This window comes from Verruconis gallopava, assembly GCF_000836295.1.
Source record: "Verruconis gallopava strain CBS 43764 unplaced genomic scaffold supercont1.4, whole genome shotgun sequence".
Taxonomy (NCBI): domain Eukaryota; kingdom Fungi; phylum Ascomycota; class Dothideomycetes; order Venturiales; family Sympoventuriaceae; genus Verruconis; species Verruconis gallopava.
In genome coordinates this window covers 761,923-782,628 of record NW_015622140.1, presented here as the reverse complement: position 1 = coordinate 782,628, position 20,706 = coordinate 761,923, and the positions used below count along the sequence as shown (strand labels likewise).

Sequence of the window (20,706 nt, the reverse complement as noted above, 5' to 3'; positions counted from 1 at the left end):
GCAGATCATCCGTGGGGACGATCGCATCTTGAAGACAGACACAGATCAATGACGACGACGAAACCCAAACGCAGGCCTTCCTGACGCACCCGCCTGCCAATGTCTTTTGACGCAAACAAAAACACCTGACTGGAAGCCTGTCTTCCACTCAGGTTCTGACAAACCTCTTTCTTTTCTTTTTGACTTTCGTTTGTCAAACTGCGGTTTTCTTCTGCATGCCTTCGTCGAATCCATTGTTGCCCACCATGTCGAAGCCTCACGGAGCTTCCACGTGTGGAAATCGGAAGCCAAAACGAGTCCTTGTTGTCGGGGCCGGAGCAGCTGGTACGTGTGCTTTGAGAGCTGAAAGCTATTCATTTCGAGCGGGACTGAGATTGCAACGACGGCAGGGATGTCATGCGCACACCATCTGGCAGAGCATCCGGATCGATTCGACGTCACCCTGATCGACGCGGTCGACTACTGCGGAGGCCAGGCTTTTTCAATCCCAATCGACAAGGACAAGTACGGCGCGAGCTGGCTCAACCAAGGCGTGCAGGGCGGCAGCTACATCTTCCACCACACCATGACCATGTTCGCGAGACAAGGCTTCTATGCAGACCCTGTCAAACTGCAGGTCCGTGGTACCCCTTCGTTCTACGCGAAAGCTGCAGTTTACAGACATCTCTTTGTAGGTATCCTTCGACAAGGGCGACACGTTCTGGACCAACGTTTTCCCCACGAAGATGATCGCGTCGCACCAAAAGGAGGCGGCGCGTTTTCATACAATGCTCAAGGTCGTGCGCTGGTTTGAAATTTTCTTCGCCCTGCTGCCAATCAAGTATCTCCTTAAACTATTTCGATTCAGTGACGTGTTCGCGAACACGGTGGCGCTGCCCATGGTAGCTTTGTTCCTGGGTACGGGCAATTACACGCCGGATGTGCCTACGATCATGCTGGAGAGATTGTGCACAAGCCCAACGTACGGCATGTGGTACCCATCCGACAAACAGAGCATTGTAAGCAACCTGCCGCCCATGGTCGTTTTTCCTAATTTCTCGGTCTTCTATGACACGTGGAGAAAGGATCTGGAGAAGAAGGGAGTGCACGTTCGCCTCAGCACCGAGCTCACGGAAGTCATCAGACGTGACGCAAAAGGCGTGGTCGTCAAGCTGATCAAACGCACGTCAGTTAATGACAGACACAACACGGCCAGCGCATGGGCAACTGAAGGTTCGGTCAGCAATCAAGACGGCGACGCTGAAGAAGTCGCAGAGGAGTACGACGAGCTCGTGCTCTGCCTACTAACCGATGTCGCCAAACGTGTCCTCGGCAAGACCGCCTCATTCCGTGAGAGGAGGATACTAGGCGCCGCCAAATTCGCAGACGACATCACTGTAACGCATAACGATGCCGATTATATGAAGAAGCACTACGAGACGTTCTTTGATGACGACAAGGCCGTCGCACATCTCTCAGGCACGGACCACAGCAAGCGTGTCGAAATGGCGAAAAAGGATTTCAGACCCATGTACCTAATCAAGTGCTACGGTGAGGACAGGACAAAGCTGGAAATGTGCTTCGACTGCTCCAACTACCAGGCCCAGTTCCCGCCACAGCTTGACTTCGAAAGGCACGTCTTTCAGACCATATTCCTGAATAAGAAGCGCGATGGCAAGCTCTGGACCATCGACGAGATCAACCCTGACAAGATTATCCGGAAGGACTGGTGGCACCAGCTGTGCCACTCATGGACGCATTACCTCTTCGTCGTGCCCTGGATGTGGCTGTTGCAGGGCAAGAAGCATACACGCTTCGCGGCCTCGTGGACGCTCGTCAACGCTCATGAGGTTGCCTGCATCTCCGCCATCTCCGCCGCCGTCAGCCTGGGCGCCGACTATCCTGCCGACCTAGAGAGGGACGGGTTCGCGTTTCTGTGCTTCCGACTATATCACCTGTTGCAGCACGGGACGTGGTACCGACGCAGGGTCACCAAAGAAAACAGAAACGGCCCAGGTGCAGAGTACGCAAGCGGCCTGTATGGAAGCGTTTACAACGGGCCTGGCGTGAAGGCCACCGAGAGGAACATGTGGAGGGAGGAGCGCGAGGCTGGCCGCAGCTGGTGATGTCGCGTCCAATCTCGAGGAATGGATGACGTTGGCGGCAGTGTTGTGGTGAATGTGTTGGTACGAGAGGACTTGGTGGCCTCAGAGACTGGAAACTCACCGTGGAAGTATTACTTGCTCGTACGCAGTGTAACTTGGCACAATGTACATATACCGACACCATGTTGCGCATCGCGAAGGCTTCCCTCGCGCGTGAAGAAGGCAGGGTCTGCTCTCCTCCGACTAGTTTCTCTGCCCGTCGTCGCCCAGAGGACCATGTCAACCAGGTTCCAAGGTATGCGCAATTTGGATCAGCAGGCGCCAGGTCGCGAGATCGGGGTTGAAGCAACGTGTTCTTAAATGCAACCCAGCGTAGCAAAACGTCTAAAGAAACCTGCCCTCCATCCGGAAGCCGCCTCCAGCTCGAGACCGGAGTGCACATGAGTGCTGCAAGAGAAATACGTGGCTCTATGAACCTAAGAAGCTTGTGAGGGACAAAGAATCATGTCGAGCACGGCACCGCTCCGAACGAAGAAGAGGAAAAAGAAAAGAATAGACCATTCTTCGTATTCGGGGAGGGGGGACTACGGCTCCGGTGTACCAAGCCTAAGTACAAAAGAAGATGTAATTTCAGCACATGTCCACGTTCGCTCAACAGACACGCGCACAACTACACATCACGTGTTTAAACCTCACTTCCTGCCCCGACGCCCTGGCTCGTTTGAATACGGAAGAAAAAAAAATTTTTTTTAAAAAAATGGTTTCAGACATAGAAAACGCAAAGGCCTCAGTCTGGCAGGCGTGAGAACGTCTCCCCTTCAATAAAGCGGCAGCGGGCAGCGGGTAGCGGCGGCAGCAGCAGCAGCAGCAGCGAGACAAGAAGGGCAACCGCATGACATATGAACAGGTCAAAAGAAACTTACACAGAGGTCCGTGAAGCGTGACAAGACGTCGCAAAAATAGAGAAAATACAAAGAGGCGGCTGGTGAGATATGGGATATAATCGCGAAGAAAAAAAAAGGGTTTGGGGGGGTAGGGAGTGTGGGGAAGGGAGGTAGAGAGGATAGCGGTGCAGTGAGGAATTTTTTTTAAAAAAAGAAATAAAAAATAAAGATAAAAATAATTCCAAGACTCAGGCAACACTTGAAAGAATCCACACCAGAAGGATTTAGGGGCCCCCACACCGCGCTAAATGCTGCAACGAAACGGAAGGAACAAAGAAGAAGAAGAAGAAGACGAAGCAGAAACGAAGGAAGGAAGAAGAACATATGTTGACTCCGGGGTGTTGCCAGGCTGTCTTCGCAGCTGCTGACCCGCTCCTTCCTGGTGCGCCGAAAAGAAGGTTCGACCCCACGGACTCATCTCTCCAGGCTCTTTTCCGCATGGCGAGAGATCCTGCTCCTGCTGGTGCCACGCCCCCCTTCGCATTTTTTCAAAGTGCCGTCCACGTCAAGACGCGAACCCTAAAAATACTTTCTTGCAAGAAGTGAAGCCAGAAGATCGTAAGATGGGCGAACAGGCGCGGCGAGCGTGACCTAGAAGGCCATGCCTTGCCTGTACGCGCCGCTGGTCATCCCCGTTTGCGCCTGCACTGTCTTCCTGTACTCCTTTGCGCCCAGGCTCGGCGCTCTGTCCCGCTTGCGCAGCCTACTTGTCCGCCAGCCTTCGTACCAGACCTCACGGCTGGCCTCGCGAAGCTCGGCACGCCACTCGGAAAACACGGCATCCTTGAGGCGTACAAAGTCGCAGTGCTCCTGGTTGTACGGGTCGGCGAAGCCCCAAGGAAAGCGACGTCCAATGAGGCCCGGTTCATAGCTGTCCGGGGAGATGATTGACATGGGCAAGAAGGGTATCTCCTCTTCGGCGGTAGCATCTAGTGCAGACGATAGACTGCGGCGATGGGCCTTGACAGCGTCCTTGTTGTTCGAGCGCGGCGATGAAGTGGGGGGTGATGCGCCCTCACGCTCTTCATTTTCACCCTCATCCGATGAGCCGTCGGCAAGGTTGTCGATGACCTGGGAAGAGTTACCAGCAGCCGGACCGTCGTTGGAAGAGTCCAGGTACGCGTCCTCGTCGCGCTCGTCGAAGCTGCCTTCTTCTTCTGAGTCGTCGACAACGTTCAACACCTCTAGCGGATCAATCTTGGCCTGTTTCAAGCTGTTCCACACCGACTTCTTCAGCACTGCCATGTGCGTGGTAGTGATGGTGTCCGCCTTGCTTATGACAGGAATCACAGTCGTTTTGCCCTGGAGCGTCTTCAGGACCTGGATGTCCAAGTCCTCGTCTAGAGCACCGATAAGCCGCGCTGGTTCGTCCAGCGAGGAGCTGGTCTGCTTGCCCTTCCGCGTCGACACCAGGTTCGCGTTCAGTCTCGTGGGATCGAGAATAAGGAAGACGCAATGGATGTGGGTATCACGCACGCCCGGCGCGCGGACGACTTTCTGCTCCTCCGAAAATGTCTCCTCGAATTTAGATTCCAAGAATGAGGACATCTCTCTGAGCTGAAGGTCGACGAACTTTCGCTCCAAACCCTGTGAGTCCCATAACGTGACGCCGATGCGTTCATGGTCAATGTCCGTCTCTAGATAATACGGCGTGAAGGCGGAGTCGCCAGGGAAGGCCGTCTGCGGTGGCGAAGGCGTCTTCTCCTGCTTCTTCTTATCTGCGAGTGCATTGCGAAGGAATTCGATGAATGACGTTTTGCCAGAGTTTCGTTCGCCAATGACAAGGATACTGTGAATAAGAAGGGTCAGCCGGGCAAACCAAGATGTGACATCGGCGGACGATACAACAGATGTATGTCACTTTACGCCCGCCGTGTCTTCAGAGACTCACTTGTAAGGGGTGGGGTCTTTTCTTCTCCTCACTCTGCGTGGACTGTTGATACCAGTTCCACTGGAGATAGCACTGCTGGCATAGCTGTACCGACCACGGTGGGTCATGCTCTCGGTTCTCGCATACGGGTCGATGTTGTGATCTCCATTTTTCACAGCAGCCGCACCAGACGGGATGGGTGGCACGGGTACCTGTTGGTAGCTGCCATACGTGCCCGTGCCCGTGCTGTACGAGTTGGTTGCGATCTGATATGAGTCCGGGCGGGCATTCTCGCCTCCGAAGCCGGGAATCTTGGAGAGCGGCGACGGGGTAGGCAATTGAGGAGGCACAGCAGGCACACCCTGCGGCTGCGCGTTTGTGTCCGAGACGCCTCGCTGCTTCTTCAGCATCTTGCCAGCGTCGTTGCTCTTCTGGCGGCGCAGGAAACCGAAGGAGGTCCGTCGCTCTCCGTTCTGGTGGGCTGGCTGTTGCTGTGACGAATTGGGTGAAGCGGTGCCGTTGCTAGGACCGGTTGCGCCAGCTGGGTGGGAGGCAGAGGAGTCCTTCAGCTGCGCGGACGCAGACATGACGGACGAAGGCGTGGTGTGTAGTGCGCGTGGGTTTTGGGAGGGTCCGACGTCGAAGGGTCAGGGTGACGGGACAGCGATCGGCTGGTACAAGGATCGACCACGGGTCGTCAACGACAATTGCAGACCAGTCGCGTACGGAAGCGCGAAGATGCGGCTCTGTGAGTAGACGATGCGAGAATGTTCAAGGGCGCAGCAAAGGCGCGAGTTGTAGGGTCGTGGTGTCGCAAGATGGTTCGGACAACGGGTAATCAAAGTCAAAAAAAGGGTCAGGACAGGCTCCTGGCGCCAGACACACTGACAATGCGGAGAGCGGGAATGCTCGTCCCTAGCAACGCCCAAAGCGTTCGCGCGCTTTGGGAACGTTCAAGTTACCTTCTTGTCTTAACTCGACTTGGACAGTCTTCCCACCCCCAGAAAGTCAAGGGGCAGAGGAAGGCGGGCAGGCAGTTGAAAAACACGACGCGAACGCTTACGCCGAGCGGATGGCGATTGAGGGTTGCGGTGAAGATGGCAGCAAGGGAGATGGTATTGACGAAAGACGAAGAAGAAGAAGAAGAAGATGATGATGATGATGATGATGGTGTCGACGACGATGAAGTACGACAGATCCTCGTCTAGTAGTAGGAGTAGTAGTGGTGCGCCTGCGACAGCGATTGCGAGGGCGACTGAAGCGCACGACCATGCAACGGAAGAGGAAGAAAAGCGACCAGCGTTTGCTAGCGCAGAATCCCAGCGCGGACGCAGACGAGAGCTCCCGCAACGTCTGATAGCCGTGGACAAACGTCCTGGGATGGCGGCTAAGAAAAAGGGGCGAGCGGAGGGGGGAGTAGGTCGTAGTACAGCTGCAGGCTGGTCTTTTGCGCAGCGAGCAATCATGCACGTACGCACGCACGCACGTACGCACGCACGCGCACACACAGCCGGACGGTCGTCCAGAACAAAAGAAAACCGGCGGCACAAAGCCGTCGAAAGCGTGCAGGAGCAGAGCCGGAGCACCGCTGATGCCAGAGACTCTTCTCTCGCCAGGCCCATCGTCCCGCCCGTCGACCGAAAACGTCCAAGAGGATGGTGCCGCTGGTGGCCAAGTGGTGCCCACCTGCGCAGCCGACGGTCGCCAATGCAATCGAATGTTCCGAGAACACGCTAAGTCACGGGATCCGTCCGCCCTGTAAATTGAAGGGTGCATCTGCAATCAACCAGCCCGTCTGCCCTGGGGACGAAAAACTGGGTCGGACGGTCGGCTCCAGCGACGAGCATGCAAGGCACCGTTCTACGGGCACCGTGCGCTGGCAGCACTTGTCCAGAGCTGGACGGCGTACTGTGCTGTGCAGAGTGGTGTGCAGAGTGGTGTGCAGAGTGATGTGCAGAGTGCTGTGCCTCCACTGCTGGGGCCATCGAGTATACGCACACACGCGTTCACACACGTTGGCTCCGCACTGCTTCTGGCTCCGAACGGCGCTGAAAACAGAGAAGGAGCAAGAACCGAATGCAGCGTGGGCGGCGAGAAAGACGAGTAGTCCTAGTGCGAAAGCCTTCAAAAGAACCGTCCACACCACGCTGACGAGCCCGTCAAAAGCCGCGCGATACATCACAAAATCAGCGCCAAAAAAGCCCCCTTTCATCCAAGAACGTCTGCAAGCCATCCCACGATGCTGCGAGACATTTCTGTCTCCACGCAATCGCTCGAACGGCCATGCATTCCGCTTCTTTTCTTTGTGTCTCCAGCCTAATCAAAAAGAAAAGCCAATCACCGCGCCCAAACCTTTCTCACATTTCAGACGCCCAAGTCCGCAGGAGCCCGCCGTGGACGAGCCTCAAATTTAAGCTCATGGTATGGAGTCATTTGTTCACTACTATATTTTCTTCTTTTGCTATCATGAAACTCAGCCCGCAGGCTTCCTTCCAGCGATCATCCTGCGCCAGAACCCGGTGAGGACCTCCGAGAGCAGCATCTCTGCCAGCATGGGTCCTTTTGACCTTTCCTAGCCCAAGCTACCCTCGTCAACGCTCACATCCTTCATACGCCCGTCATCGTAATGAGTCTTGCTCCATATCTGCCCATGATGCCAGCAACGAGCATCGCGTTTCTGTGACTATCGCTCGCGTACCTCAGTCGATGTCCCACGTATCTTCCTGATCTTCTTGTCTCCTCGCCAGATTCGTACCAATGGCGCTATTTTGAGCAGATTGAAAAAAGCTTCAGATCATCGCTTGTCAGTTGGACGCCACCGCCTTGTCACCGCATCGCCGCCCTCATGTCTTCCCGTGGGCGCATCGTGATCATAGAGAGCTCACTCATGGTATTAAAAGTCTCGACATATTGTCGCGAGGGTCAAACGCTCGCATCCTGTCATTTCATTGCTACTGCTTGGCCAACTGCACAAAATGTTGAAGCAGCTAGTCCCTGTATTTCTTTTGGACAAGGTTCACGGCAGTGTACTAATCAAAAGCCTACCGCGGAACAACGAACGTCTGATGAGGCACGGGTTGAATCGCTTGATCGATCATGTGGGCTCGCTGCCATCATTGACTTGACCGTTTGGATTTATCTCCGTTGCCGGCGCTGCTTGAGAGCAGCCCACAGAATCAGCCTGACAACCGTCCTCCAATAGCCTGGCTCACACGCACATCAAAGTAGGTTTCTGTGTGCGAACTATTTCCGTCGGACAGCTCTGCACTTTTGGTACGGCAATGTTGCCTTCACGTCTTAAGATTCAGACTAAGTAACAGGTTACGAACTGGCGAAGAGGTAAAACGAAGCCTTCAATCGATCTTAGCATCATTGCGTTGCCCAGACAGTTGCCTGTTTTGGCGAATGGCGAAGCTGCGATGCGCTTTTAATGCGCAGGGTCCCTGAGGCTCCACCAGCGGTTTTTGAACCTGAGAGCTCGAAGCTTGTATCTGTCATACAGCTTTCAACCTCGTGAATCATCCACATCGTTTCTCCCCAACGATGGCTGAGGCTTCGCCAAAGATGGAGCTTAACGACGAAGGCGTGCATGTAGAACTAACGTACGAGCATCTCGACCCGGTGTCTGTCATGAACAAAGTCAAAAGCCCGAAGGCTGGTGCCATCGTGCTGTTCGCCGGTGAGCCAACTTCACGCAACGGTCGTTGCGCTCCTGCCTTTCCTTCTGTGCGCTCACGTGTGTCACCAGGAACCACCAGAGACTCGTTTGACTCCAAGCCGGTGAAGCAGCTCGAGTACTCGGCATACCCCGCTCTGGCGCTCAAGTCAATGCTCAAGCTAGCTCGCGACGTGAGGCAAAAGCACAGCCTGACCGCAGTGGCCATAATTCACCGCTTGGGCGTGGTCCCCATTGGAGAGGAGAGCATCTTGATCGCCGTGTCCAGCCCGCATCGCCAAGCTGCGTGGAGAGGCGGGGAAGAGGCGCTCGAAGTGTGCAAGGCGAAGGTGGAGATTTGGAAGCTGGAGGAATTCGAGGACGGCGGTGGTGTGTGGCGAGCGAACAGAGACGGCCAAAGCGGCGTAAAGGTAGCCGAGAATGAATGAGGGATCTCTCAAGCATGTTTCACGGGTGAGAGACGTCTGCCGAGAATGTGTTCTAGATCACGGCAGCCGGATAAGAACTCTTTGCCCGGCACTGTCGCGACTGCTCGGCATCTCAGATTTCCTTTTCGAGCAGGGCGAACGTGCAAGAGACAAGACCGCAGACAGATCTTCTTGGAGCGAAAAGGTCTCGATCCGGCTTCTACCCCAAAAATCGGCTTCTTTCAAGCGCGGAAGATACAAAACGGCAGAGGACCGGGCGCAAAACAGGTTCATAGAAGATGCTGCGTTCGCCGCTTCACGCCCGATGGCCGATGCTATGCGGGTATACATCGGTGCAAAAGCTCTGTGTGCAAAACGTCATGCACGAAGCAGGTTTTTATTGCCGAGACAGCAATGTGGTAGCAGGGCACCTTAAGGCTGGGAACGGAAGGTCGGGGGTATAACATCTGCTAGCCATACATTCCCATACGAAAAGGAAAACATTTGATCCCGGCTTCTACCCTCGATTGCGTGCCATGTCTTCTTCGCGCAGAGCTCGGTTCTCGTGCACGCCGTCGAAGACGAACCAAAGTTTAAAGGGGGTGGGAGGTGAGAGAAGGACGGGGACTACGCAAAGGCGGGGCGGCTCGAAACGCAGAGCCTCAAGCACGTGGACGAAAAAAAAAAGGTAGGCGTGGACTCGCCGAACTCCACGTCGGCGAGGCGAATCATTGCCAAGGCCGTCTGGACGCAGGGCGGATTCGAGGAAGCCCAAGCGCTTCTCGAGCGGTTGCGTCGGGACACGGGCGAGATGAGGAAGGGCAGGTTTGCCGTGTATAAACGGCGCGAGAAGGAAATGACGGAGGAGCTTTGTTGTAGAGCTGATGAAGCTGAAGTCCATACCCGGCGCCTAGATTGCTACCCCCGTCCCCTTTTTTTTTTGGAGCTCCCGTTGTCCAGAATAAAAAGTAGAGAAACGAGAGCAAGTGCTACAGTCAAATGTTTGTCCGTACCTTCAGGTATGCATTGTACTAGAGACGTGGCCTACCCCGTCTCGCCTTGCACCCATCTATTACAAGAAAGTATGGTTATCCACATCGCCGATGCCCAGCTCGGTCCACGGGGTTGGTGCTTGCACTTGAGGCTGTCTAAGATGCTATAGTACAGGCAACAGAGCGTCCATATACAATGGGCAGACAAAGGACTTCAAAGAAAAAGAAAGGGAGGTTGATGCGATATGCAAAAGCTGGGGCGAACCGCCGTGAGGTTCGCAAACCACGACTCTATATGTGTCCGTTCTCGGCTTTAACTGGCCTGTGAAAGGGGAATGGAACGAAGACTCCGTGGGGCTACCCTGCTATGAGCACCCAGAGCAGGAAAAATATCATGAGAACCTGCAATCGTGTAAGTGTGTGGCCCTAGGCTGTCGAACAGTGACTGTCACAAACCCCGAACATCTTGGCTACAAGCCATCGGTTTCCGCTCATGCGGTTCCACTAAGATGCACCGTTAAATACATGGGCTTCTTATACGCTTCAAAGACACCTACGTATTTTAATAGCTCTCGTTGAGCACCCTCAACTGCGGGAAAACAGAATCAGTAAAAGATTTCCAGGTCGAAGCAGCGCGGGATGAAGCGACATGAAACTCACCATTTTCTACAACGGCGTCCTAGTCAAATAAAATCAGCAGCTGGGTCAAAATGTCGCATGGGAGCCAACCTACCGTGTTCGCATCGATTCGCTGAATCTGCTCTCCTTGCTCGGACACCTTTTGTTCAACGTTAGCCTTTATCCACTGTGTAGCCGACAGTCTCGCAGGAAATTTCCGCGATACTCGAAAACCTCATCAACAGGCTCGAAATAGCCAAGAACGCCCATAAAAGAAAATAAGAGACTACTTGCCATTTGTGCGAGTTGAGCTGTGTTCCTGTTAGCCAAAGACTCTCGTGACGTACAAGGCAAGCCACTTACTGAAAATGCCTCCTAGTTCAGTCATCGTCCGCTAATCCAATGTCAGTTGTTGTCACAGTTTGGAATTTAACCCGTATGCCGCACCTCGATCTGATCTATCGCATTTCCTCTCTCCTGAATATACGAATTGCTTTGTGCTCCTTCCTCCAGTAGCATGAGCTGCTGTGCCGAAGCGCCTCCAGCCCGGCTCAGCGCCGAATCACCTCCTGTGGGCATGTCCAATGACAGGATATCGCTCCTCGCCGCTTGCGTCAATTGATATGGTTTTCCTGCTGATCCGTTTCTCTGCTCCACCGAGTACAACGGCGAGTCCGTCCTTGACACAGGCAACGATGCCGGATTCGACACAGAGGAGGTAAATGCAGCCGTTCTCTCACGCGATGCCTGAAGATTTTTTGAACGAAGCTCCAGCGTGTCTTTGAATGCCGTTGTTGCGGACCCTAGGCGGGTCTGTAGGAGAAGGACCACCCCCTCTGAGTGCTTGCTGACTTGCTCTGGTTGTGAGCCTTGTTTCGAAAGACTCTTCAGGTTGTTCAATTCATTGTTAATCTTCGCCAGACTCTGCTTGATAACGAAGGACAGCTCCGATACTTCAACACTGTTATCCGCAAACAGGCTTCGGTTCTTGGCCAGTGACGCCAATCGACCCAACCTATCCATCGTCGTTCCGATCTCCTTCGATATGCTCGCGGCCTGCTGGGCAAACGCGCTGCGCGCTTTGGGTGTGCCATACGCCGCCTTCTGCTGCTCCGGCGTGAGCAGGGCCTGCCGCTGGCTGCTGAGTTTCTGTTGTCGTTTCGCGCTGGCGACTATAGACTGGAATTCGCGCGATCGGTCAAAGACTTGCGACATGGTTCCGGAGCGTAGAGAGCGTCACGGAGGACGCTGTGTGTGTAGGAATTCGACCAACTGCTGGACGATATCGCGTAGGCTAGCGCCTGATAGAATAGTACGCTGACCTTCGGATGCGGCCGTCTAGCACTTCACGCCAGCAACTCTCGCGGAGTATAACTAGTAGGACTGAGAGGTATACGTACGGATGTTGCAGACCGTTGAGAGGGTGCGCGGGCAAGAGTTGGAGGTGACGTCCGTGTACGCAGGTTTGCCACGTCTCCTGTAAGGCCTTCGCAGGCTCCCTTGGTGTCTCGTGCACGTTGATTCACGGAATTGGCAGAAGAGGAATGCTGAAGGCAGCAAAAGTTTATTTAGTGCTGTATCGAGGGCGAAATAACGTTGGCTAGTTATCCGGCCAGATCTCAGTGTACCCACTCCGGCTTCCCTGGACTGGACTCCGCCATAGGCGGCGCAGTTGCCCCCTTCCGAACCAATCAGGCAGGCTCGAGGCAAACAAACGACTGTCTCATCACGTGCTAACCGTGGACAACTATTTCAAACCGTTGACCTTTTAATCTTCTGCCTTCCCCCAGGGGATATAAATTTGTATACCGAATGCTTTCTTTCAAATTAGTGTCACGTGAGCTAAGTCAATTTCCAAGATCCTAATAGTTCATTTTGGCGGCATAGTCATCCAGCAGAATTCATCTCGAGAATCCTAAAGACGTCTGGTTATTTACCTCTTTGCTACTACTCACGAAAATAATTGAAAACCGGAGACACCGGAAGCCTCAGCTATTGAGTTGCATCTCAGAAGATTCCGAAGTGCTCCTACGAAGCAAAAAAGGAAAAATATGAACGTGCTCTGGACGCGGGATTTAATGTCTTCGAGTTGATTCTGCTCTTTCCATTTTTTGTAAGGAAATCCGACCGCCTTAATGTCTGTCAAGTCTGAGAGGCAGCAGTGGACTGGATCAGCAGGAAATGCAAACACGCATAATTTGGACCGATATTTGCCGTCCAAATGTGCTGTTTTCGCTTTGCGTTTCGCCGCTCTAAGATCGACCTGAACTGGAGAAATAGGCTCAGCCAGTACTGCCAACCAGATCAGCCATACAACGGAAGGGAGTGGCCTTTCAAACTATTGTTACAGCCTTAATTTACCCACGTTAAACCTCGAGACCGTGGAACACCACATCCTGTGAAAAAAGTTCCCTCCATCCCTACGACAACTCCCAGAGCTGCTCAGAAATTCCGTGACTGGAGAGCTCGCGAGAAACGCCGAAATAAATGTAGTAAAGAAGGCTTTGCGAAAGCTTTCTCAGCCCATCCTTGGTCTCTTGTTCATGCCGCCCTGCTGGCCAGCCGGAAATCCACCACGGCCAACACCTCCCATCATATTGCCCCCCATCATGCCTCCGCGGTTCTGCATCCCACCCATCATGTTGGGCATGTTGAACATGCTCGGCATGCCCATCATTGGATTCATCATAGGCATGGTAGGCATGGCAGGCATACCGCCCCTGCCCATGCCGCCCATCATGCCTCCTTGGTTCATACCCATATTCATACCGCCTCCGCGACCCATGTTGACACCCATGCCGCCTCTGCCACGATTGTTCATGCCACCGCGATTGTTGAAGCCCCCTGCGGCCATATTGTTGAAGCCACCACCCATAGCCATGCCGCCCTGGTTGTTCCAGCCGCCTTGATTCATGTTTGGCATTACGCCACCCATGTTATTGTAGTTTCCACGACCAACAAAGCCGCCTCCGCGGTTGAAATTTCCTCTAAAATTACCTCGTCCGCCACGGAAGTTGTCCCCACCTAGACCACCGCGGGCATTTGTTCGGTTGGCTCCTTGGCTGGTATTGTTGCTTGAACGCAAATACGGGTTTGAGTTGGCGTAGTGTACCACATAACCGGCAGGCTTGCCTGGTGGCTTGGGAACTGTGTTGGCGATATAGTCCTTCACAAGTTGAGCCGCCTCGGGGGTTGTAAAGCGTACATAGCAAGCACTGAGGACAATCAGGAGTCCGAAAACGCGCAATGAGAAGAGAAAAAAAAATACTTACCCTTTTGACTTGCCATTCGGCTTGAACTCATCAAACTTCAGCTCCTCTATCTCACTTTCCTTACCTACGGCATTTACCCATTCTCGGATCGTCTCCTCGCTCATATTGTGTCCGAGTTGCTGAATATTGAGAGCATGCGTAGGCTGTGGGCCGTAACCACTGTGTTGTGACGGAACCGGCGTTGACGACGTCTGCCGTGGCGTCATGTTCTGTGCTGTTTGGCTGTAGTCATCATCATCATCTCTCTCTTTGCGCTTTCGCGAGCCTGACGCGTCGGTCTCAGCGCTCTGTTCAGCATTCGCTTCTCCTTGAGCCGTGTCTACCGAATCAACTTTTGCGTTTGAGTCGCCGTTGACGGCATGATCGATATTTCCATGATCTCCCTCATAGTTTTCATCGCCATAGAGCTCTGTAGAATCGTCGTATTGATAGTCACCGTCTTGATGATGCTGCTGATGGCCCTCGGCACTATTTTCGTCCATGTACGACAAATCCAAGTTGTAGTCGTCGCCCTCCGCCATGTCCGAAAAAAACCTAAACTAATTTGGGAAGGAAGGATGGGCGTGTAACGGTTTTGAGGTGTCAAATGTTAGTATAAAACGACTTTGCTTTTGTCGCGCTTGGGCACAGCTCTTGAGCTTGAACAAGGTAGATTGTACTAGACACAGTCATGTTAGGCACATATATCGTACAGGCTTTGAAAGATCTCGTCGCTGCGAGTTCCAAGCATGGCCTTGCCGAGCAGCCATGTCGCGCAGCAAGAGCGAAAAGGGCAGGAAATACATTGACGTTTACATGAGTACACATACCCTTTCGAGAAAAGAGATTCAGCTCTCAAAGACAAGTACAAGTCCGCTTGACAGATGCGTTGGCCCGATGATGATTTGTAGGTACAAGAAGTTGAGTAAGAAGCTGGACACGCCAAAGCTCTCAACTACAGTAGCCAGAGATGTACAGATGTACAGATTCGGTAGCTTGCTTGTTCAATGACACTTGCGAGTGGTTCCGCGAGACAATATTTCGTGGAGTTGGTACTATAGCTCAGTTTGCCAGCCTAATAAAACACTTTGTAGGGTTTTCTTTTTCAAACGTCCCGTCTTCCAGCAAGAGTATGAGCAATACAAGAAAGAAAAGAAAGCTCTGAGAAGAGATTGCGCAAAGGTCAGTACGGCGTCCGCATCGACGCGAACGGTTTGGGAACTGGAAGGTGAGGGCACGGCGTCAGTCGTGGACGTAAAGTGAGCAAGCGAAGGCAGACTACGTGTCGCAACGTCAAGCCGGCGTATAGGGATCTGTCGCCGTTAGCGCGTGTTGTTGAAAAAGCATGTCGAAATGCAATGGCGATTCACTATCCGCACCTACAGTCAAGAAAGTTGAACGGTGGATGATGGGGAAGCGGTGAGGGTGAGGCGAAGGGAGAGGACGAGAGTGAGGTGAAGGAGGTTTGTCGCACGCTCTCCACGAGGCGTTGCACAGGGCGAGCTTCTACAAGGGGACTAGGCGCAGTGGTCGGGATCGTTGGCTCGATGTGCCCAATCCGGAAAGGATCGGCGACTGGCTCTTCGGGGCTGCTTTCTGGCCAGATGTGCTGCTGACCATAATTCCTATCCCATCCTCCTCCTGCTAATCGGCCACGCTGCCACCTCGCATCTACTAACCACACTTCTCGACCGCCTCTCCTCCATATACACCGACCAGACATCTTTCCTGAAGCGCTCTGGACTTACCGACACGATGGCCGACCAATTGAAGGTATGAGCCTCCAAGCCTTTGCGTTCGAATGTGCCCTGATTTTTGGCTTCATCTGCTGCAATGCACGCAACTGCCATGCCCCCAACCACCTCATGTGTCGACTTGTTGCTTGATTGGCGTGGAGCGCATAGCGAGAGCATGAGGCTGACGCTCTGTGCACCGTGAGCTAAAGTGTTGCGCGCCAAACTACCCTGCTTCGCGAACGTCAGAATGCTGCGTACGACCTGTTGCTAATGTGATCTTGTAGGAACTCGCAGGTAGCTAGTGCACCAGCCTCGGCGGCCGCCTACTTCCCAAGCTAATCCACTCTTCTCCTCTAGATTTGCCAAAGGAGTTTTTCCGCGATGGTACGTCGCAATTGCCAACATAAGCTGTGACCTGCTTCGCCTCGGGCATTTGAATTCTGCAAAAGAAACCAGAATGCTTCTGTGGAGTGCAGTGACCGCCGTGGTCGAGAGCGTCTTTCAATTTTGAGCGCAGCTAATTTGTGGCGAATTACAGGGCAGCAATTCATGAGACGTTGCCGTACGTGCGGAATCTAAACTGCGCGACGCTCGCCTGGCACCTACTGACCCGTCCTGTAGAGAAGCCATCGAAGACGGAGTTCCTCAAGATCTCGCAGGCTGTTGGAATAGGATGTAAGGATATAGCCTCGCTATGCCAGTTTCAGGGTTCCACGCTAACGTCGTTTCCCTCAAGTTGTTGTCATGGGCGCCATCGGCTTCGGTAAATACTCTCTAGTCGTGAAATCATCCTGCTCTTCTTCTGGCTAACACATTTTCTCTGCAGTTATCAAGCTCATCCACATTCCCGTAAACAACGTTCTCGTGTCATAGAATCTGGGTGTTGGGAGGTATAGAGGACGACTTCAAACACGTTCATGGATTGGGTGGGATGGTGTGATCAAACCTCTAACCTGTCGGCATAACTTGCAAGTGCATCATTGGAGACTGTATAATATAGCAAAGCGTTGCATACGGCGTTGGCAGAGAAGCAAAAGACGCTTAACGTGGCATCCATATATTGAACCATGATGAGTGCTAATTGCACACACCAACATTCAACCATGCTCTCCTTCCACTCCTTTACGGATACCTGCTACAAAAGTATGTATGCATTGTATCGAAACACCAGCAAACACACAGAGGGCATAGATTGGAGCTGGTCACAATCGGACACTCTACGTTTCTGTCTTCATTGGATCGCATACATGATAAAACTAATAATACACCATGCCATTGTAGGTGCGAGCACATGCCCCACAGGCGACCCAATGTGCCCTATGCAGGATTTCGAAGTTCGTCTCTGTGCATGAACAGTGAAAAAATGAAAGGAGGAAGAATAAAGGATCATCAATTATTGCGCGTTTAGCATCCTTGTCCTCGTCGCCCTCCACCATCGTCCCTGTGCACGAGGCGGTTCGGGTGGTTCTTCATCCAATTCCAGCCTTGCCTTGTATTTCACGCCCATTGCAGGGAAGCCTTCGTCTACGTCGAGACCATCATTCCACGAGTGCACAGAACACGTTCCAAGCGAGGTTCCCCAACCATTCCACGAAGTTGCTGCCTCGTCGTCAGCCTAAACACCCGCAGAAAGTGAAGTACAGGATTGTTTCGCCCAACTTACCAGCAATCATAGGCACATCAGGATGCCAGCTCGCATCTCTCACACACGTATTGAATCCGCTGCTGCCGCCCCAAAATCCATCATCGTAGTCGTCTCTACTCCTGCTTCTCAAGAAATTCGTCGCGGCACTGACATCCACTGTGCCCTTTAGCGTTGCGTCCATATTCCATATGTACACCTTCCCGTCGTAGCTTCCAGAGTACACGTATCTGCTATCCGTGCTTCCAGGAGGCGAGAAATGGCATCGTATCAATGTTTTGAGGACTTGATGTCCCCTAAAGGTGACCAGCGAGCAGTCATGCGGGTGCGGGCGCCAAAGGTCGTAGTTGAAGGGGTTCATACGGTACTCAAAGCCCGTGGTATACCTATCTATGCGCACCTTGTCCGCCTTCTCGGTTGGGATGACTTTGCGAAGGTCCCATAGCTTCGCAGTTTGGTCTTTGCCGTTGGAGATAATGTATCTGCCGTCGCCTTTGCTGTCCACGTAAGTCAAACCCTCAGTGTGACCCAGGAAGACACCGGCTGCACGTCCCTCGCCAAGAGAACGTCTGTCCCATACTTTGAGAGTAGTGTCATCGGAGCCGGAATACAGCACATGCGGTGATGCGGCGTCGCCAAAGCATACGGCATTGACATCATCTCGATGACCGGGAATACGGAGAATGGATTGGTTGCGCTCAATGTCAAACACATATACCGAACTGTCGCCTGTACCTGCGACTATCTCTCTTCCGTCTCCTGAGAATCGAATCGACCAGATGGCAAAGCGGGCGTAGGCACGGGCGCCAGCTCCTGTGCCAAGGCGTGAGAAGTCCAGCGTGCGTGGATGAGAAACGTCATTCGGGTCGGTTGGTGCAAGGCATACCACGGAGCTAATCGAGCTGTAGGCTAGCCACTTGTTGTCCGTTGAAAGGGATGCATCGGTGATAGTCCAAGATCCGTAAGGATTATCAACAACCTTGTAGTACTTCCACTTGTACGGATTGCTCGTATCATACATGCGGACTCTAAAGTCCTGCCCGCATGAAAAAAAGAAGTTCCCGTCTGCAGAAAACTGACCGGAATAGCAACGCGCATTGTAGATGATTACTTGATCAGCCGTAGACTCAGGAATCATGTCATGTTTGATCATGGAATTGCTCGTCCTCTGCTGTCCTTGTGAGCTTAAACCAAGCTCCCTCTTCAGCAGTCTATGAGCCAACTTCTTCTTTCGTTGTATCGAATCCATCCGGCGCTCATTATCGCCAAATGTTCCGTTCTCCAGTAGCTCTCGGCCTTTTTCGCTTGGCACCTTCTCAAATTCAATAGGTCTTGAGGGACGCGAAGATTGTCGCACGCTTCTGCTCCATGGTGTCCAGTCATCATCATCATCATCATCTGATTCTGCACTGGTATATCTGCCGATAACGTGTGCACGCAACAATCGTTGGAGACCCGGTTGTCGCACAATCCGCAGCAGTTGTTCTCGAGTCACTATGCTCATCAGCATTTTACGACAACGTTACGGAAGGCCTCTACACACCAAAAACAGGCCTTGATCTGCCAGATCCTTGTGTTCCTTCTTCCTCTTCTTCTTCTTCTTCTTCTTCCTCGTCTTGTTCTTCCTCGCCGTCGTCATGATTTTCATGGTCATTGTCATCATGATCACTGCCCTCTATCGTCACTTGTATAGTTCCTTCCTCTAGTAACGTTTGAAGTATATTCTCTTCTGCATCTTGCCACGCCGCTTCTTCTTCCTCTTCTTCATCTTCGTCCAGATCTTCGACGGCCGGCACGTAATCCATGTCATCGTCATCATCTTCGTTCTCCTCGTCTATCCATGCCGGATCATAGTCCGCAACTCGTTCCTCTATGCTCTGTACACTTGGGTCGTATGAAGGTGATCTGTCCGCCATAATAAATGAATTTCACTGTTCAAGAGGGATTGTACGTTTCACAAACTGTTGGGTCACACGGCATGAAAGTAATCACGGCATTGTGAACCCTAGATAGGTGAGCTTCCATGCCAGAGTTTCCGCCACTCGTCATTGACGAATTGCCGATTTAGGGCGGGTTGGGCAGTCTCGACGGAGATACCGCCCTTATCACCGAAAATTGTTAGACTTATTGGCAGCGCACTACCTCTCTCTCTACACATTAGCATAGTCATTGAATGGAATTAATACATCGGACGCATCCATGTTCCAAAGCTGCTCATCCGATTCGACAACTCGATTTCTTCAAGAAGCGTCATGGTTCAATTCTCGTTGACGGCTTGCAAGGTTTCTCAATCAAACAAATCCTGATTATGAGGCCCAAAGACGAATTATGAAAGATTGGCTTTGAAGCTATCCAATTTCTGCTGACGGTTAGTTTCAGCAGGCACCTTGAAATTTGTCAGAATGAAGCCAAAAGCAACGAACTTGCCAATCATTTTGGCTGTCTTGCTTCGATAGAATAACTGGAGCAAAATTCGACATTTGTATCTACATCATCACCATGGAAAAGTTGGAATCCCTTTCCGAGAAGGCTCGTTGACGGAGGCTATTCCAGGTGCATGCCCCTTTGCATCACATGTAATTTCATGCCTGTCGCTTGATGGAAACCCTTTACGGTCCATTGCCCAATGCTTTTAAAGCCTGAGTTCTCATAGAACTTGACATTGTTGTCAGTAGTTTCTGTTTTGATGGGAATCTCGAGGCTGTCGGCTTTTTGGATTCCCCACTCAAGCAAGCGCTTGCCAACACCATTTCCTGCAACCCGAAAGTCGACACATATGTTATCTAGGTAAAGGAACGTGCCGTTGTGGTACCTACACTTGTCAACGTATGGCATAGCCACGGCAATGCTTATTACCTTTTTTCGAGATCTTCCTCCGACCTTAGATAGTTCATGAATCGAGTAGCATCCTGGTCTTTTCGGTGGTAAAATAGCCGCCAATACCAAAGCTGCAAGTCGACAAGTAGCTCTTGTTCGCATCCGCGTCAGACTTGAATGGAAAGAGTAGTCAGAAGCACAGGCTGACCTTGAAAATGTTCCAGGCTAGATCGATAGTGGTGGCCTGTTCCGCCATTTGCCTGCACCATTCCCTTCCATTGCCAAACTGCAAATCCGATCGGCGTGCAAACTGTCTGAGAACTAGATAAAGGCAAAGCTTGGGAGCTGTTGATCCAACTCAGCATGCTCCATGACTCTCTTTCTATCTGCTGTGTCGGAGCCTCTCTTGGCTCTGAGGGTAAGCCACAGTTGCGGCCTTCTGCCACAATGATTGTTCGCGAAGGATCCCATAAAGTCTTACGCAGGCGTTTGTCCCAAAAGTACAGAGTGTCAGACGCGTTAGATACATCGTCATGTAAAGGAGCATATAGATAATCAAATAGTGGAAATCTACGGAACGAAGTTAAAAGCATAGATAACATCGCAGGGATATCATCCACAGTTGCTTCTCTGAGATGGACGGTCACAGCCGTCATGGCGGTTTCTTTT

At 52.4% G+C, this 20,706-nt stretch overlaps 8 protein-coding genes across 9 annotated transcripts; 3 read left to right on the top strand and 5 right to left on the bottom strand.

Annotated features, from left to right (window-relative positions):
- Nucleotides 1-58: 58 nt before the first annotated feature.
- On the top strand, nucleotides 59-3,154 carry PV09_01714. Of its 2 annotated transcripts, XM_016354645.1 has the most exons (3): nucleotides 59-324; nucleotides 390-616; nucleotides 675-3,154. In XM_016354645.1, exons 1-3 carry the CDS (start codon nucleotides 216-218, stop codon nucleotides 2,103-2,105), a joined length of 1,767 nt encoding a protein of 588 aa, XP_016217657.1. In that variant the 5' UTR covers nucleotides 59-215; the 3' UTR covers nucleotides 2,106-3,154. The 2 variants fall into 2 exon arrangements, with proteins under 2 accessions (XP_016217657.1, XP_016217658.1); XM_016354646.1 differs by having other exon boundaries at nucleotides 390-3,154.
- On the bottom strand, nucleotides 2,625-6,369 carry PV09_01713 (uncharacterized protein). The gene is made up of 2 exons (XM_016354644.1): nucleotides 4,920-6,369; nucleotides 2,625-4,817 (listed from the first exon to the last, which is right to left on the bottom strand). Exons 1-2 carry the CDS (start codon nucleotides 5,483-5,485, stop codon nucleotides 3,620-3,622), a joined length of 1,764 nt encoding a protein of 587 aa, XP_016217656.1. The 5' UTR covers nucleotides 5,486-6,369; the 3' UTR covers nucleotides 2,625-3,619.
- Nucleotides 6,370-8,368: 1,999 nt separating this feature from the next.
- Nucleotides 8,369-10,064, top strand: PV09_01712 (uncharacterized protein). Its single transcript, XM_016354643.1, has 2 exons — nucleotides 8,369-8,577; nucleotides 8,647-10,064. The coding sequence occupies exons 1-2, from the start codon at nucleotides 8,442-8,444 to the stop codon at nucleotides 9,000-9,002; spliced, it is 492 nt and encodes a 163-aa protein (XP_016217655.1). The 5' UTR covers nucleotides 8,369-8,441; the 3' UTR covers nucleotides 9,003-10,064.
- PV09_01711 (uncharacterized protein) lies at nucleotides 9,867-12,205 on the bottom strand. Its single transcript, XM_016354642.1, has 8 exons — nucleotides 11,039-12,205; nucleotides 10,955-10,985; nucleotides 10,886-10,902; nucleotides 10,707-10,751; nucleotides 10,634-10,652; nucleotides 10,531-10,562; nucleotides 10,430-10,477; nucleotides 9,867-10,375 (listed from the first exon to the last, which is right to left on the bottom strand). Exons 1-8 carry the CDS (start codon nucleotides 11,804-11,806, stop codon nucleotides 10,331-10,333), a joined length of 1,005 nt encoding a protein of 334 aa, XP_016217654.1. The 5' UTR covers nucleotides 11,807-12,205; the 3' UTR covers nucleotides 9,867-10,330.
- Nucleotides 12,206-12,647: 442 nt separating this feature from the next.
- PV09_01710 (uncharacterized protein) lies at nucleotides 12,648-15,307 on the bottom strand. The gene is made up of 4 exons (XM_016354641.1): nucleotides 15,222-15,307; nucleotides 14,673-15,155; nucleotides 13,864-14,521; nucleotides 12,648-13,806 (listed from the first exon to the last, which is right to left on the bottom strand). The coding sequence occupies exons 3-4, from the start codon at nucleotides 14,382-14,384 to the stop codon at nucleotides 13,110-13,112; spliced, it is 1,218 nt and encodes a 405-aa protein (XP_016217653.1). The 5' UTR covers nucleotides 14,385-14,521; nucleotides 14,673-15,155; nucleotides 15,222-15,307; the 3' UTR covers nucleotides 12,648-13,109.
- A 148-nt stretch (nucleotides 15,308-15,455) lies between these two features.
- On the top strand, nucleotides 15,456-16,859 carry PV09_01709 (protein translocase SEC61 complex gamma subunit, archaeal and eukaryotic). The gene is made up of 7 exons (XM_016354640.1): nucleotides 15,456-15,615; nucleotides 15,863-15,872; nucleotides 15,936-15,962; nucleotides 16,117-16,140; nucleotides 16,200-16,253; nucleotides 16,315-16,341; nucleotides 16,405-16,859. Exons 1-7 carry the CDS (start codon nucleotides 15,598-15,600, stop codon nucleotides 16,449-16,451), a joined length of 207 nt encoding a protein of 68 aa, XP_016217652.1. The 5' UTR covers nucleotides 15,456-15,597; the 3' UTR covers nucleotides 16,452-16,859.
- On the bottom strand, nucleotides 16,782-19,250 carry PV09_01708 (uncharacterized protein). Its single transcript, XM_016354639.1, has 3 exons — nucleotides 18,764-19,250; nucleotides 17,242-18,714; nucleotides 16,782-17,177 (listed from the first exon to the last, which is right to left on the bottom strand). The coding sequence occupies exons 1-3, from the start codon at nucleotides 19,134-19,136 to the stop codon at nucleotides 16,972-16,974; spliced, it is 2,052 nt and encodes a 683-aa protein (XP_016217651.1). The 5' UTR covers nucleotides 19,137-19,250; the 3' UTR covers nucleotides 16,782-16,971.
- A 286-nt stretch (nucleotides 19,251-19,536) lies between these two features.
- PV09_01707 (uncharacterized protein) lies at nucleotides 19,537-20,704 on the bottom strand. Its single transcript, XM_016354638.1, has 3 exons — nucleotides 20,246-20,704; nucleotides 20,077-20,188; nucleotides 19,537-20,032 (listed from the first exon to the last, which is right to left on the bottom strand). The coding sequence occupies exons 1-3, from the start codon at nucleotides 20,691-20,693 to the stop codon at nucleotides 19,765-19,767; spliced, it is 828 nt and encodes a 275-aa protein (XP_016217650.1). The 5' UTR covers nucleotides 20,694-20,704; the 3' UTR covers nucleotides 19,537-19,764.
- Between the last annotated feature and the right edge of the window lie 2 nt (nucleotides 20,705-20,706).

Bases quoted from the DNA above. Each gene is read 5' to 3' on its own strand.
- PV09_01711 (XM_016354642.1), bottom strand. From the start codon at position 11,806: ATGTCGCAAGTCTTTGACCGATCGCGCGAATTCCAGTCTATAGTCGCC. The intron at 10,478-10,530 runs GTAGGTGTCTTT...GGTGCATCTTAG, and splicing joins AACGAGAGCTATTAAAATAC to TGGAACCGCATGAGCGGAAA. The intron at 10,376-10,429 runs GTTTGTGACAGT...ACACGATTGCAG, and splicing joins TTGTAGCCAAGATGTTCGGG to GTTCTCATGATATTTTTCCT.
- PV09_01714 (XM_016354645.1), top strand. From the start codon at position 216: ATGCCTTCGTCGAATCCATTGTTGCCCACCATGTCGAAGCCTCACGGA. The intron at 325-389 runs GTACGTGTGCTT...CAACGACGGCAG, and splicing joins TGTCGGGGCCGGAGCAGCTG to GGATGTCATGCGCACACCAT. The intron at 617-674 runs GTCCGTGGTACC...ATCTCTTTGTAG, and splicing joins CAGACCCTGTCAAACTGCAG to GTATCCTTCGACAAGGGCGA.
- PV09_01710 (XM_016354641.1), bottom strand. From the start codon at position 14,384: ATGGCGGAGGGCGACGACTACAACTTGGATTTGTCGTACATGGACGAA. The intron at 13,807-13,863 runs GTAAGTATTTTT...GATTGTCCTCAG, and splicing joins CCGAATGGCAAGTCAAAAGG to TGCTTGCTATGTACGCTTTA.
- PV09_01713 (XM_016354644.1), bottom strand. From the start codon at position 5,485: ATGTCTGCGTCCGCGCAGCTGAAGGACTCCTCTGCCTCCCACCCAGCT. The intron at 4,818-4,919 runs GTGAGTCTCTGA...TCTTATTCACAG, and splicing joins AAAGACCCCACCCCTTACAA to TATCCTTGTCATTGGCGAAC.
- PV09_01707 (XM_016354638.1), bottom strand. From the start codon at position 20,693: ATGACGGCTGTGACCGTCCATCTCAGAGAAGCAACTGTGGATGATATC. The intron at 20,189-20,245 runs GTCAGCCTGTGC...GATGCGAACAAG, and splicing joins TAGCCTGGAACATTTTCAAG to AGCTACTTGTCGACTTGCAG. The intron at 20,033-20,076 runs GTAATAAGCATT...TGACAAGTGTAG, and splicing joins GAGGAAGATCTCGAAAAAAG to GTACCACAACGGCACGTTCC.
- PV09_01708 (XM_016354639.1), bottom strand. From the start codon at position 19,136: ATGGCGGACAGATCACCTTCATACGACCCAAGTGTACAGAGCATAGAG. The intron at 18,715-18,763 runs GTGTGTAGAGGC...TGATGAGCATAG, and splicing joins CAGATCAAGGCCTGTTTTTG to TGACTCGAGAACAACTGCTG. The intron at 17,178-17,241 runs GTAAGTTGGGCG...ACGACGAGGCAG, and splicing joins TGATGTGCCTATGATTGCTG to CAACTTCGTGGAATGGTTGG.
- PV09_01712 (XM_016354643.1), top strand. From the start codon at position 8,442: ATGGCTGAGGCTTCGCCAAAGATGGAGCTTAACGACGAAGGCGTGCAT. The intron at 8,578-8,646 runs GTGAGCCAACTT...GTGTGTCACCAG, and splicing joins TGCCATCGTGCTGTTCGCCG to GAACCACCAGAGACTCGTTT.
- PV09_01709 (XM_016354640.1), top strand. The intron at 16,254-16,314 runs GTAAGGATATAG...GTTTCCCTCAAG, and splicing joins GCAGGCTGTTGGAATAGGAT to TTGTTGTCATGGGCGCCATC. The intron at 16,342-16,404 runs GTAAATACTCTC...TTTTCTCTGCAG, and splicing joins CATGGGCGCCATCGGCTTCG to TTATCAAGCTCATCCACATT.